This window comes from Candoia aspera, chromosome 3 (assembly GCF_035149785.1).
Source record: "Candoia aspera isolate rCanAsp1 chromosome 3, rCanAsp1.hap2, whole genome shotgun sequence".
NCBI lineage: Eukaryota > Metazoa > Chordata > Lepidosauria > Squamata > Boidae > Candoia > Candoia aspera.
Window position 1 is genome coordinate 173,786,117 of NC_086155.1, and position 13,249 is coordinate 173,799,365.

A 13,249-nucleotide genomic window follows, 5' to 3' on the forward strand; every position below is an offset into this window, starting at 1 on the left:
ACGATTAACCGTCTAGAGTTAAGTTTACTACATGGTTGAGCATGAGGACAGTTGGAGGCTATGAAGTGATTTTTAAAAAATTAATATAGTCGCTTCCCACATTTCAGAGTGGGCCACATCCTCGTGATTTTCCGGGAAGGGGAATCCGCCTCTTCTGCACACGCTCCTTCGGATGCCATTAGCGACGGACGCTTCCCCCACCCCCCCCGCGTCCCGCGGTCTCCCACGCCGCTGGCGCTGCTAATTGCCCAGGGATTCGAAGGTTCCCTTCGGTCTTGTCTTCCTTCCTTCCTTCCCTCCTCCAATGAGGGCGCTGTAAAGCGTCTCCTTCCCGCCCCCTGGAACGCGAGTCGAGCCACCCTTTCGCTCCCGCCACCTCAGCCCAGCCCCCGGGAGATTCTTTATTGTTTCCACGCGCCGCGATCCCGCCCCTTCTCCAGGGCTAGCAAAGTCCTGTAGCAAAGGAAGCCCGATCGGCGGACCGCAGTTGCAGGCTTGGCTTCAGCTTTGCTTTCCAAAGCCCAAGTGATCTCCGTGGCTGGACAGTCTCTTTTTCTCCTCAAAGCGATCAACGCGTCCTCTTTCCCTCCGGGATTAGTTTAGGGAAGTCCCCCTAGTCCCGATAGGTTTGCCGCGGGGGAACGCCCTCCCCTCGTGGGCGCTCACATATACGGGGGGCGGAGTACGGCTGTTTTCAGGAGAGCGCACTTCTAAGGCAAAAGGAAGCGAGGCCGCCTCCGTGGCTTCCAGTGCAGCCTTCCTAGCCTGGTTTGACTTCGGAGAGGGTTGGCAGTGGTCTGTAGCAGTTCTGTAGGCTATGACTTAGAGCTTCCTTCTTCCCAGGCTTCTCGCATCTTTCACCAGCGCTTCTGAACCTCGAGTCAAAAGCCGAAGCATGTATTCTGTGATCCCACAGCACCGTATCCTAAAGATTAGTTAATTCCCGGGTTCGGGCCAAAACGGCTCGCGTTGAATTAACTGTTAACGCCCGTTTCCTGAACAAATGGAGCTGCGGCAATTGGTAGGGTTACTAAGGTATTTGCAAGCATTTTCTGACCAAAAAACACCCTCCCTTTCAATCTGCTGGTAAGAGAAAGCGCTCCCTATTGGGCTGAGCTTTCACTTAGGAACGCCTTGACTCGGAAGGAGTTAAATCCTCCCTCAGGAGCTTTGGCAATTGCCCTTGCCCGTTCAGCAGGATTCAGAGATGTGCAGTAAAATAGTCTGAATTTGTGGTGTGTTCCGAGCATTTTATTCTTGCATTTTGAAAGTCACACAACGCGGGCGCGCGCACTGAACTCACGCACGCACACACACACACACGCGTAGGAACTTCGAAGCGTGAATAATTTGAAATGGTAGCGGGAGAAAATAGTGTAGCTAAAAGGTAAGAGCGCTTTATGTAACTAATGAACAAGTTTTTAAAAAATGCTTCTTTTTAAATTTGCAATCCAGAAAGGGAGAGTTGAATTCTGTGTTCATTTATTTGGGAGTCAGATTCATTGAGGCTAACCTAACTTTTGAATAAAAATACCTGGACAATGCCTGTAAACCAGCAAGAATACAGATCTTTAAAATCTGTATTCTCAAGAGTTTAACAAGAAGGCAGCACTATAGACTAATTTACTTTTTGGACTGTTTTTGGTAAACATTTCCTATTTTTACTGCCTTTCATTCACCCATTTTCTGGCAGGCAGCATCAGTTTGTGTACATTTTTGTACATTACTGAATAAAAATGTCCTGCATCTAAAAATGACTGATCTAAGGCCTTATCACTACAGTTTAGCTTGGCATGAAGAGTGTTATCAAGCATCATAGGAAAAACATCTCTTAAATAATTGGAAAATGTACTATGTACTGCACTTTGAAATGTGCTGTCACATAATACAGTTCCCTTATAGTCTTAATTATTAGCTAACAGAACAGAGTAAATTATAAGCATGTTATCTTCCATCAGAATCAGTTCATCTATATGAAGACCTGAAATCCTAAGAAATATTTTCATAGGATTTTTTTTAAAAACGTACTTATGGTTCTACCTGTTTATATAATTCACTTTAAGAAATCAGTTGGAACATGGATAATGTTGAATAGGTGTTAGAGTAGCTCACGAGGCAAGAAATAACAGAAATATTGACTTCCTGCCTCCTCCAGATTAACTCCATATACTGGAAGAGCTGTTAAGGGCAAGTGGTGAACAATATATCTTCAGTGATACAGTAATTTATTTACTAATCCATAACAGATAACCTGCATTTTTACGAAGCATTTCTTATATGTATCTTCAACAAGACCAGTATATCTTATTTATAAATAAACAAATAAACAAACTTGCCCTTGACATTTATTTCCACTTTCCAGTAATAGTTCTTTAATATGTATGGATCTCAAATTAGAATTCAAATATATTATTCTTATACAAAATAATCCAGGTGCAAAGAGTTCAAGATTCAGAACACTGCATTAATAACTGAACTTAATAGATTTCATGATTCATGGGAACAAACCCCTGATATAATCTTTAAAATTTGAATAATTATGACATTTTCATTGTTTTGACTCTTATCTTTTCAGAAATTAATGAATACATTACTAGAAGTTTACAAAGCTTTTGAGAAATACACCCTTTTGTCTGTATGCTATGATACATTTGATAAATAATCTGTGAAAGGCCACGTTTTAAGGCGAAATCTTCAACCAGTACGTTTCCTGTTTCAAATGAGTACTGTACACCAGTTGTGATTTTTGCAGACATTGAAATATTTGAAATATGTATGCATATGATTATCTTGAAGTAAAAAAATTAAGTTTAAAATGATCTTTACCTCCATGTCATATGTAATTATTCAGATTTGTATAGTTGATACTATAAGGGAAATATTAGTTTTTCCTACTATTAGCTGTTATTATGAAGGTTTCTACTGTACGTGGTTGAACAGCATACAAAACAGGCAGTTTATTAAGAATTCACCAGCACTTGACATTTTAATGCAACAATAATGTTTGAGCTTAATAAAATGTTCAGCATTAGCTGGCTTTCAAAATATTGGTCCATGTTGTAATTGCTATAAAGTTAGGCAGTAGTTTTTTCCTTTCAAATCTTCTAGCATACATCAGTTATAATAATATGGCTAGATGACTTCAAAATGCTATGAAGGACAAAGGCTTTTTTTATTAGATTTGTATCTTTTCTTCATGGACCTTGAGGTGATGTGCTTAGTATCCCTTCTCCAAAATTATTCCCACAAACAATAATTCTCTGATGTAGGTTAGGCTGAGAGATAATGTCCAAAGCCACTAGGTCTAGAAGAAGCTGTTAAGTGGCTGATCATGACTAGCATGAACACCAAACTGCTATGCCATATGATTAAAAAACAAAACAAAACAACCCCCCCCCCTAGATTTATAATTCCTAATGGACCACTTCTATTTCAGTCATGGGGTTAATCTTGTTGTAATCCAAGGACTCCAGAGCAAATTAGCTTGGGAATATCATCATAAATATGCTAGTTGGAACTGTAAGTTATTGTTGGTTAGTTGGAACTGTAAGTTATTGCTGATTATTTTTTAATTTCTTAAATTACTAACAGTATATTAAGAAAATATCCTTAGATAAGAAGCACAATACTTTTCCAATGATGTGACCATGGAAACACTATACAAGAGGCAAACTAGGAGGTCTACCTAACAAGACTTTTAATCCCATGTGCAGTGCTTTTCCCTAACAATAAATAGTTATTTGAGCACATTTTTACAACCTATTACAAAATATCTCCAGGGTGGTTTAGAATAACCAATTAGCATTTGTATATGGGTAAATATACAAATAAGGGTATATGAGTAAATTTGTCTGTGGGTTTATGGTGTGTACCCATACACAAATTAGCATTTGTGTATGGGTACACACCATAAACCCACACACAAATTTAAAAGCCATAAAATTGGAGAAGCAGAATAAAACAATAGGATACAATGTGTCAAAAAGTATAAAAAGATAAAATGTCAAAAGTAAAAAGTAAAAAATCCAACAACAGCCTGTTGAACATCTCTTCCATTGTTTCACTTGAATTTGAGGTGATGGGGGAATAGAGCAAGGAGTTATTTGTATGTGGATGAAACAGCCGAAAGGTTGTGTATCTCTTTCAGCAACTGAACATAGATAGAGAACCATGCAAGGCCCCAAAAGAGAAATAACAAGCAGCCAAGGAACAGTCCTCCAGAATCATATCCTGGGAAGAAACGGTAGCATGTGTTCAATTCTCATCTTAGCCTATGCGAAACAACATGGCTGATGGCATTAAAAAAATGGAGAATTAACACATCAGTCTTCCTTTCCTTCTCTTCATAACTCATCATTGTGCTCCCCAACCATTTTGTCTGCCATTCACTTTGTTTTAGAATTGATATCTTTCTGAAATTGTGTACATTATTACTGTTATACAAACTAGATAGCCAATAAAAAGCAGTTGGATAATTATTTGGAATTAAGAGATATACATTAGTGTCTCCGAAAAAGAAAACATTAGATTTGTAAATTTATTTTAGGAAAAATATTTAATTATACCAATTTGTTATGATACAAACAATGAAAAAATCAAACAATACTGTTTAAAAATTTGGAGTAGGTATAAGGCAAGCATCTATCACATAAAAGGAAAAAAGTCCTTTATTAAATCAAAAATAGTAAATTAAAAAAATATTGCATCACTTGACCTTTAAAAATATGTGATCCACTCATGCCAATCTGTAAAAATACTCTGCCAGGTTTGGGTAAAACAAGGTAAAATGATTAGCCAGTGTAAGGACTACTAAGATCAGCTGATAGCAGTTAAAATAAAGTATGAATATAATTCATTCCCCTATTAAACCTCTAAGATGTACCAATCTTAACTGTTTCTTTAATTTTCAAAGAGTTGCATAACTTTCTGGAAACATTCCTGAAAACATTAAAATAATGTAGGTCCTATTGAAATTGACCAAATTTATTCCTTAGCAGATGGCTATTTCTTTTAATACTTCCAACAACTTTGGAACCACTAGTTAATCCTATTTCATGAAGGACAACAGTTTCTAAGATTGTTAGCATTTCTCCATGGAACAAATTTACATTGTACCGTTAATAAAGTTTCATAATTCTTGTGTTTTGGACCATTCAATTTTTATGACTCTTCAAGAGCTTATTCGATTTCATTTATGTGGAATGCTTACCAGTATCCTTAAGAAAATACGAAAGGCCTTTTCTCATTACTAAGCTGAAGTACTTTCTATCTATTCTTGAGATGGCATAAAACAATGCTGGCATAACATTTGCTCTCCACACTGCCAATTCCTGCCCTTCCAAGACATTTCCAAACAATCTTGTAATGGTTTCTGAGTGTAGCATTTGTCAAAGGGAACCTGATTTGTTTCAGGACATCAAAGTCAGCAGAGAAAACATGTATCAAGCAGGGCACCAAAGCAAAAGGAGCAGGTCTGATTTCAGCACTCTGCCTGTCTTCTCTAAGCTGGTTTGTCCACCTTCTCTCCTATACTTCTGGACATCTCCCAAGTTTAAAAAATGTGAAATAAATGTATGGAAGATGCCAGAGAGAAGGGAGGCAGGTTCTATGATTATGCAACTAGCTAGGTCCTATTGAGCAGAGTTTTTCAAACTCGGTTCTGTAGAGACCTAGGATTCTGTGAGTACTTGATGGGTCCCATTATAGATTAAGGGCAAAAAAGTTCACTTGAAAGCAGCCAATTTTCTGTTTCTGGAGCTTTGCCTGCTTCTTGACCAGGATTTTGTTTTTAACTAACAGGTTCTATGTCTTCTAAATGTTTGAAAACCCTGCTATAGAGCTGGCTGAGTGAAACTGAGTGGCTGCTGAGCTACTAGGTTTCTTACTTCATGAGTGGAAGAGGAAAGAAGTATTTGAAAATAACAAATACAGAGAAATTGCAAGTAAGCAGTAAACGTCTAGTTCAATCTCACTCAATATTCTCTGGACACCACAATGAGGAAAAGCAGGACTGCAACCATCTGAAATAAAGGTTCATTTCAGAATGCTGTTAGAAGAGGTTAAAGGGGGAAAATATATTCCCTTTTCTTTTCCTTGGGGTCTGCTCTGCTTGTTTCCGTTTTGGCAGCCTGGAGAGAAGTTGGTATCCAGAACAGAGAAGAGGGGTGTTGATGGGTATGAAAGATGTCAAGGAATCCAAGAGCTAATGGTGAGGACACTCAACCAAGGTAGAGGTTGGTTAACCAAAAGGGAGAGAGTGTACCAACACTTCCCAACATACCCAAAGCACACCTCTGATCTCACCTACAACAGTTCAGCTTGTCACACTTCCAAGATAATGTATCATGAAGCATTACCATTTTTACACACATTGATGCTGTGGTGGGAGAGTATCACCTTATGAGAGGGAATATTATTTTCATTCCAGTGCAGCTTAAGTCTCTCTCACTTGCTCCCTAGGGATAGAGTAAGGGCAATGACACAATGGTATTGTCAGGACATGGTTGCATTGTGGTTAAGGGTGAGTGGGGACAGGGTCTAAAATTAGGAAGAAGAGGCATAATCCTCCTTAATCTTTTTCAATTCCAATATTTTGTCTTGTTTATCTGTCCGTTCTAGAAGAATGATGCTGCTTGGTCATGAGCGGCTTTGCTATGGGATGCCCAAACCAGAGACTTATTTTACAGAAGGGAGCTGCGAGAATTCCAACAAACATACTAGTTCCAGTTGAAAACCAAGACAGCTGCCCTCCCAAAACATGATTTTGTTACAAACATTGCAGCAAAATCTATTTGAAGATCCAACAAGTCTCTTATGCAGAGTTTGGACACAGTCTCACAGTTGCCATTTTTTTTTATATGCAGTGAAAGTTTGAGCATCAAGTAGCAGCCAACTGTACTCTTCCATAGGCCTCATTTGTACCTTTACAAGTGTTCTCTGCTCACATCAGCTATAGAGCAGTAATTATTCTGATGTATGTGTTGCTTTCCAATTTGACAAAGTGCCATTACATTTTTATCCTCCAACACATGATATTTAAAATTTCAAAATGTAAAAGCACAGTGTGAATCAAAATGCAGGTCATGTTTTAAACAAATACCTGCTTTTCATTTTTCCCACAGTTGCTATCAAAAGGTTGCCAAAGGAGGATTCCTCATAACTGTAGGAGATGTTTCACAGTTTACGTTTCTGCAAGGATGTCTGTACAACATCATCATGATGCTACTTTTGTTTTTCATTCTGTAAAAAAAAAAAGCAGCTAGATTTGAGCTTCAACTGCACTGCATTTGCCCACAGAGATTGTACCATCACCACCTAGAATAAATCGGACCGTTTCATGAAAAACAAAGCTTATTTCCTCCCACCCTGGAGTACCAATAGCACAGACAGATAGCTTCTTCAGTTAATCAATGCTTCATAAATTATGTTACATTGCATATAATCTATTAGGGCTGTATAAAGTTTTGGACACAACATTCCTTTGAAGCTGCTTTGCCAGGCCACGTATCCCTGTTTCTAAGAAAAGATTTTGTGCATGTATAGCACAGTATGCGCAGAAGCAATTCTAGTTATGGAACTGATGGTCAAGGTGCTGAAGCAACATTAAGTGTCTCAGTGAGAACTGCGGTCCTTCTTTCCCTGTAGTATAGTGAGAAGATTAGACTCCTCAGTAGAAGGAAACCGTTGGCTGCAAAACAAAAGTACCTCAGCATGGACAAAGCATTTAGCCTTTCTGACATTTTGCTTTTATGTGTATGTAGGAATGAAAGATAAATCCTTGTTGTTATACCTCAGGCTGGTGAAAGCAGGATTCAAACATAAGCAATACTTATTCTTGGGATTCTTCCAGAGTCAACCAAAAAAGTGACCCTTATTTATGTTTACTCCCACCAAGGTGAGTAGATTTTACTTTCCAGCAAAGATGTTTAGGATTGCAGTTTTAATATCAAGTTCTCTTTACAAGACCCATGGACGAGTCAGAAGTACTTCGTGGGGCCTTAGATCTTAAATCTCTAGTATTACAAAAAGGATTTAACATGGATTATATCTATTCCTCATCCTTCTTTGCACAAATGTGGCACTCTCTGTGATATTTAGACTTTTAGTAACAATGAAAATACAAATGCTATATTATATTTAATAAAAAGAGACGGAACTAATTTGTGTAAGACATCAGTTATATAAGCAACAGAAGTTCTGCACTAAGACCTAAGCTTATAGCGAAAAATAATGTCAGAATCTGGCAATAAAATACCCAGGCCTATTCTATCCTTGTTCTGCCCAAGTTGTTTGTCTTCCATTATTTCCATATCAAAATGAACCAATGCTAAAATCAGAAACAGCTTAATTTCATTCATTGCAAAGAATCTGCCAGGACATTTGCTGATTCCAGAGCCAAAAGGCATTAGAAAATATTTCAGCTTCTTTCTCTGCTTGAAGAAGGTTGTTTTCTTCTTGCCGTTTTCCACATAGCGGTCAAATTTGTAGGCCTGGACAAAAAAAGTGAAAATTAAAACAGTGGCTACAAAGATGCTAATATGGCTCTAAGAAGCAGGAAAAGCATAGTTTTTGCTGATGATGCTTCTGGAAGGTAAGCAAGACCACACTTGTGTCTTAAGAAGCCTTAAAATGTGGCCCTCTTGTCTCAACCCAGGCCCTACAGTTATGTATCCTATTTTATGATATATTTCTCCCATGCTTTACACCAGGGTTTCTCAACCAGGGTTCTGCGAGAGGTCCCTAGGGGTTCCCTGGGAGATCACGATGTATTTAAAAAGTTATTTCAGATTCGGGCAGCTTCACATTAAAGAGGTAAGTTTCTTCATTTTCAGTTTAAGAACACTGTTAATGCATATATACAGGCCTACACCTGAAACAGACATAATAATTTGGTAACTTCTGGCCTATATTTGAGCCTGAATGTGCAGGGGTTCCCGGAGGCCTGAAAAATATTTCAAGGGTTCCTCCAGGGTCAAAAGGTCGAGAAAGGCTGCTTTACACCTTTAGATACCTTTCCTTCTGGATTTCATTTAAAACCAATTGGATGATTATTCATCTGTTTACAGAGTTTGAGTTCCGTGGGTATATGCAGATGATGACACAGTAACACGAATATACCGTAGCACATTAAGGCAAAATAAAAGAAACATAATACAAGAAGCACTTTGTATTTTGGTTTTGGCATTTGCTTTTTCTAACTAAAAAAAGGGAGGGTAAAGTGACTCCCTTCCTTCAGGCCAGTGTGACTGCCCTTCTTCACTTTTGTTCTTCCTGTTCAGTGCTGTACCCCACCTCCCTCTTCCCAACATCTGAACATCTTTCTTCACCACCATCTTACCATTTTCCTCTACTCCAACCTCCAGTTTCAGTTTCATCTCCCTGCTTGTTAAATTTGACAAAGCCCCCCAGAAGCCATGCCATGCTGTAGGGACTGGTCATGGTGTGACCTTTGTACTTGGGGGGAAAGTGCAACAGCAAAATAAACATAACGTTAACTGGAGGTATGCTCTGTAGGAATGATAACAACCAGAAGCTTGTTAACTACTACCACTACCCAAACAACAACAGTGATGATCATTCTAAATAATCCCTTAGATTATTAAGAATCATTCCAGGACTGGACATTACTTGCTGGAAAGCCTTCTAACTTGTAAAGCAGTGTGAAGGAGTGTTTAAATGCATTAACATGCACTATTGAGGCAACCTTGCAATATGTTCATACAGAAAATCTGGGATAACTGGAATCAAAACTAGAAGGGCACACAGTCCTTGTTTATAGTTTTAGTAATTGATAAAGGACCCATCTGTTTAAAGTATGTTGCAACCAGGAAATCATTAAAGAATGCAGACTAGGGACTTCAGAGTGAATGCATTAAAGCACAACTTACAGATTGTCCTTCAGACACACTTATGTGCACTCTCATCTCATCCTTACTGAAAGCCCATCTTTTAAGTTCTGTACAGTAGCAGATTCAACTGTGATTCAGCCAGTAAGCCATGTTATGCAAACAGGACAGCCAAGAATTTGGCCTTCATCTTTTTGTGGACTGAAGGAGGGGGCAGCTGGGGAGATTTGTTTTAGGCTATGCTAAGCCTGATTCAGGGTTTCCACTGTAGTTTTTGTAGACTTTCTACCTCAAATTGGCAGAAACATGCACTTTTTCTTTCCAACTCTGATTGGAGGCAGTCCTTTTGGCAGTAAAAACTCATGCCTACATTAAGTGGAACTGCTGACACTGCTGAGCTGGCTCTGCCCTTGAAAATGATCAGAAAGCTTAAGTTAGTGTAGAACGAGGCAACAAGAATTATATCCTGCACAGCCAGACAAAACTGTATCCCTGCTGCTTCTGAAGGGTTTGTAGGTAAAGGTAAAGGTTTCCCTTGACATTAAGTCCAGCCGTGTCCGACTCTAGGGGGCGGTGCTCATCTCTGTTTCAAAGCCGAAGAGCCGGTGTTTGTCCGTAGACAGTTCTGTGGTCACATGGCCGGCATGACTACACGGAATGCTGTTACCTGCCTGCTGAAGCGGTACCTATTAATCTACTCACATTTGCATGTTTTCGAACTGCTAGGTTGGCAGGAGCTGGGACTAGCAACGGGAGCTCACCCCGTCACGTGGATTCGAACTGCTGACCTTCCGATCGACAAGCTCAGCGGTTTAACCCGCAGCGCCACCGCGTCCCCTTTGTACTCATTGCTTATTTGCTCCTCATCTAAATTCAAGATTTATTAAATTCAGCTTTTATAATTCTAAAGGGTTCCTAAAGCTCTTTAAGATTCAGGTCCTTATTACCTTCAGGACCATCTGATCCAGATAGGATGTGCCTACTCTGTATGGCCAAGAGTCCCTCCCCTCAAGAAGTCACAGGAGAAGAAGTCAAGAAACTTGGCTTCTTCATGGTAGCCCCTTCGCTTTGGAGCAGCTTGCCTTGTGAAGTGAGGGTGGCCCCTTCCCCATTTTTTTCAAAAAGCATCAAGACTGCTTTTCCAGTGGGTCTTAAGGACAGAAGGTTCAATATACAGTAGTTGTAAGTAACCAATTAAGGGAGGAAATGTATGTACAGTAGCTGAGGACCACATGATTAATTTTATTTTGTTGAACTTAACTTCCAGTATTTTGTTAATGGTTATTTATGTTTTTTATCTTAATGTGAGCTCCCAAGAGCAATAGTGGAGCTTCCTCTTTAAATAGATGAGATACACTTTTGTGTTTACAGCGAGTAAACCTTTCACTGTGCCATTGCAACTATGAAATATCCCAGCCTCCAGAAGCAGGCTGACACCAACTTTGCTATTGTGTGGTGCCAGCACAAAACCTTTTGTTTATCCAAACATATTTTGTATGTTCCATTGTATCGCTTGCCTTCTTTGTTGTCCTCACGAGGAATTGATTTTAGTGTTACAGGACTGGACTATTCCAAGTCAAACTGGGTTCTTTGATATTTGAGCAGGTGTTTAGAAAGTATGGATACGACTACAAGTTATAAGAGCAAAATTCAACTTTCGAACTTGGCTGCACCAGATATTGAAGAGGCCAAGATAATTTAACTTAGAATTAAGGTTGGTTATAATGATATGCCTCACGTATTTCATACATTTTGCCTTCTATTGCAAGTTATGCCTAGGTCAGGTTGGTCTTACTGACCTTGGTTGGTCTCAGATATAGATCTCCCATTAACTGAGTTTATCTTTTGAATTCTTTCTTTTAGTACCTGAGCCTTCTAAGGTTAGGCAGATGACTGAAACGGTCTTCTTTGAATGCCACCCAAATTGTAATATTCCCTATTTAGACCTATCCAACTTGCTAACTTGACTTGAATTTACTAGCTATAAGCCCTGTTCTCACCTGTTTTTAATGGTACTAAAGCCACTTTTAATATTTTTTTTAGCTATACTTTTATCAGATGACTTGGTTTTGTGTTGTTATTTTGAGAATTGTTGCTACATTTGTTGATTACAAATTTCTATTAATGTAGCTAACAGTAAAGTAGAAGTAGTTCATCTGGTTGTGTTTCTGTCCGGTTTACCTGGAGGGCTCATGTGCACGCGCGCACGCACACACACACAGATGCTAAAGCCAGGAACAGATACAGTGAACAAGCCCATTTGGTACAAGTAAGACTATACAAGTTACAGAGAGGTGAATCAGATGAACATTTGCACACTTTCTGGCTAACACAAACAAACAATACAATTACAGCTTTGCATTACAAATATTTAAAGTCCTAAAGAGAACACTCCAGTCTGCAAAGTACCAGTTTTAACTGGAATCCTACACTAGGTGTAACATACTTGACGAACTGTTTTGACCTGTGCCCGTCTGTCATCATGTTAAGAACACCAGTCAGCAAGGCACAGGGGTGCAACAGTATTTCGGGTTGAAGGCCACATTTACACAGCAAGCAGAAAGCCTCACTCCAAATAGCCGGATCCGAACAAAAAAGAAATTTGATTTAATGTAATGTTATATTTAAATTATATTAAATTAATGCAATTACACTCTATGCACTTAATATTTAAAATAAAAATTTGTAGTAGTTTTAAAGAGTTCTAGGAGCCACAGCCATAGATTTCAGGGGCCTGTGTGATCCTAGAACTTATGTATTGACTTTTAAACATTTTGATCATTTTAAATGATCTGTTTTAATTCTTTTTATCTGATTTGTGCATGCTTATTTGCTTAATGTTTTTAGCATTATACTTCCTGATACTTTTACCTATGTAAACTGCCAATTCTACAAATACATGCCAATATAGAAATGTTCTGGTGATTCTAAGCATAGAAAGCAGCAAGTTTTATCTTTAGCATCGTTTTCTCAAAAGTTAACTACAGTGAGTTTTCCATTGCAATGGGCTGGCTCCAGAATGAGCCATCTATGGCTGGCAGTGTCCCTTCCATCAGGAAGTGACTTTTGATTCAGCATAATTTTTCTCATGGCAGAATGAAAAAGGTAGCACTTTTCATCAATTTCTCCCATTCCCAGAACTTATTTATTTCATCATGGAATGCAAATAAAGAAATAATTAACAATCAAAGCAGTTTGCATTAAAGCATCTGCACTTCACAATGAAACATACAAGACATTTTAAAAAGTAAAAATGAATGTATCAGCCAATTTCCTGTGAAAAGGCAGAGAGGAAAAATCTAGGATTTTCAGCAGATTTTCAGTTTAGGTGACAACCATTTTGTGGTGGGGGCCCACCAACATTCTTTCAGGAACAGGAATGCCCAACTGTATACTGCAACTAA

General features: G+C 38.7%; 1 protein-coding gene across 1 annotated transcript in view; it reads right to left on the reverse strand.

Moving 5' to 3' along the window:
• Positions 1 to 4,651: 4,651 nt before the first annotated feature.
• LOC134494261 (cytochrome P450 7B1) overlaps positions 4,652 to 13,249 on the reverse strand; it is a 112,098-nt gene continuing 103,500 nt past the window's right edge. The window contains exon 6 of the mRNA XM_063299339.1: positions 4,652 to 8,489. Within this exon, the coding sequence (XP_063155409.1) occupies positions 8,202 to 8,489 (288 nt within the window). The 3' untranslated portion in view covers positions 4,652 to 8,201. The remainder of the gene's footprint in view (positions 8,490 to 13,249) is intronic.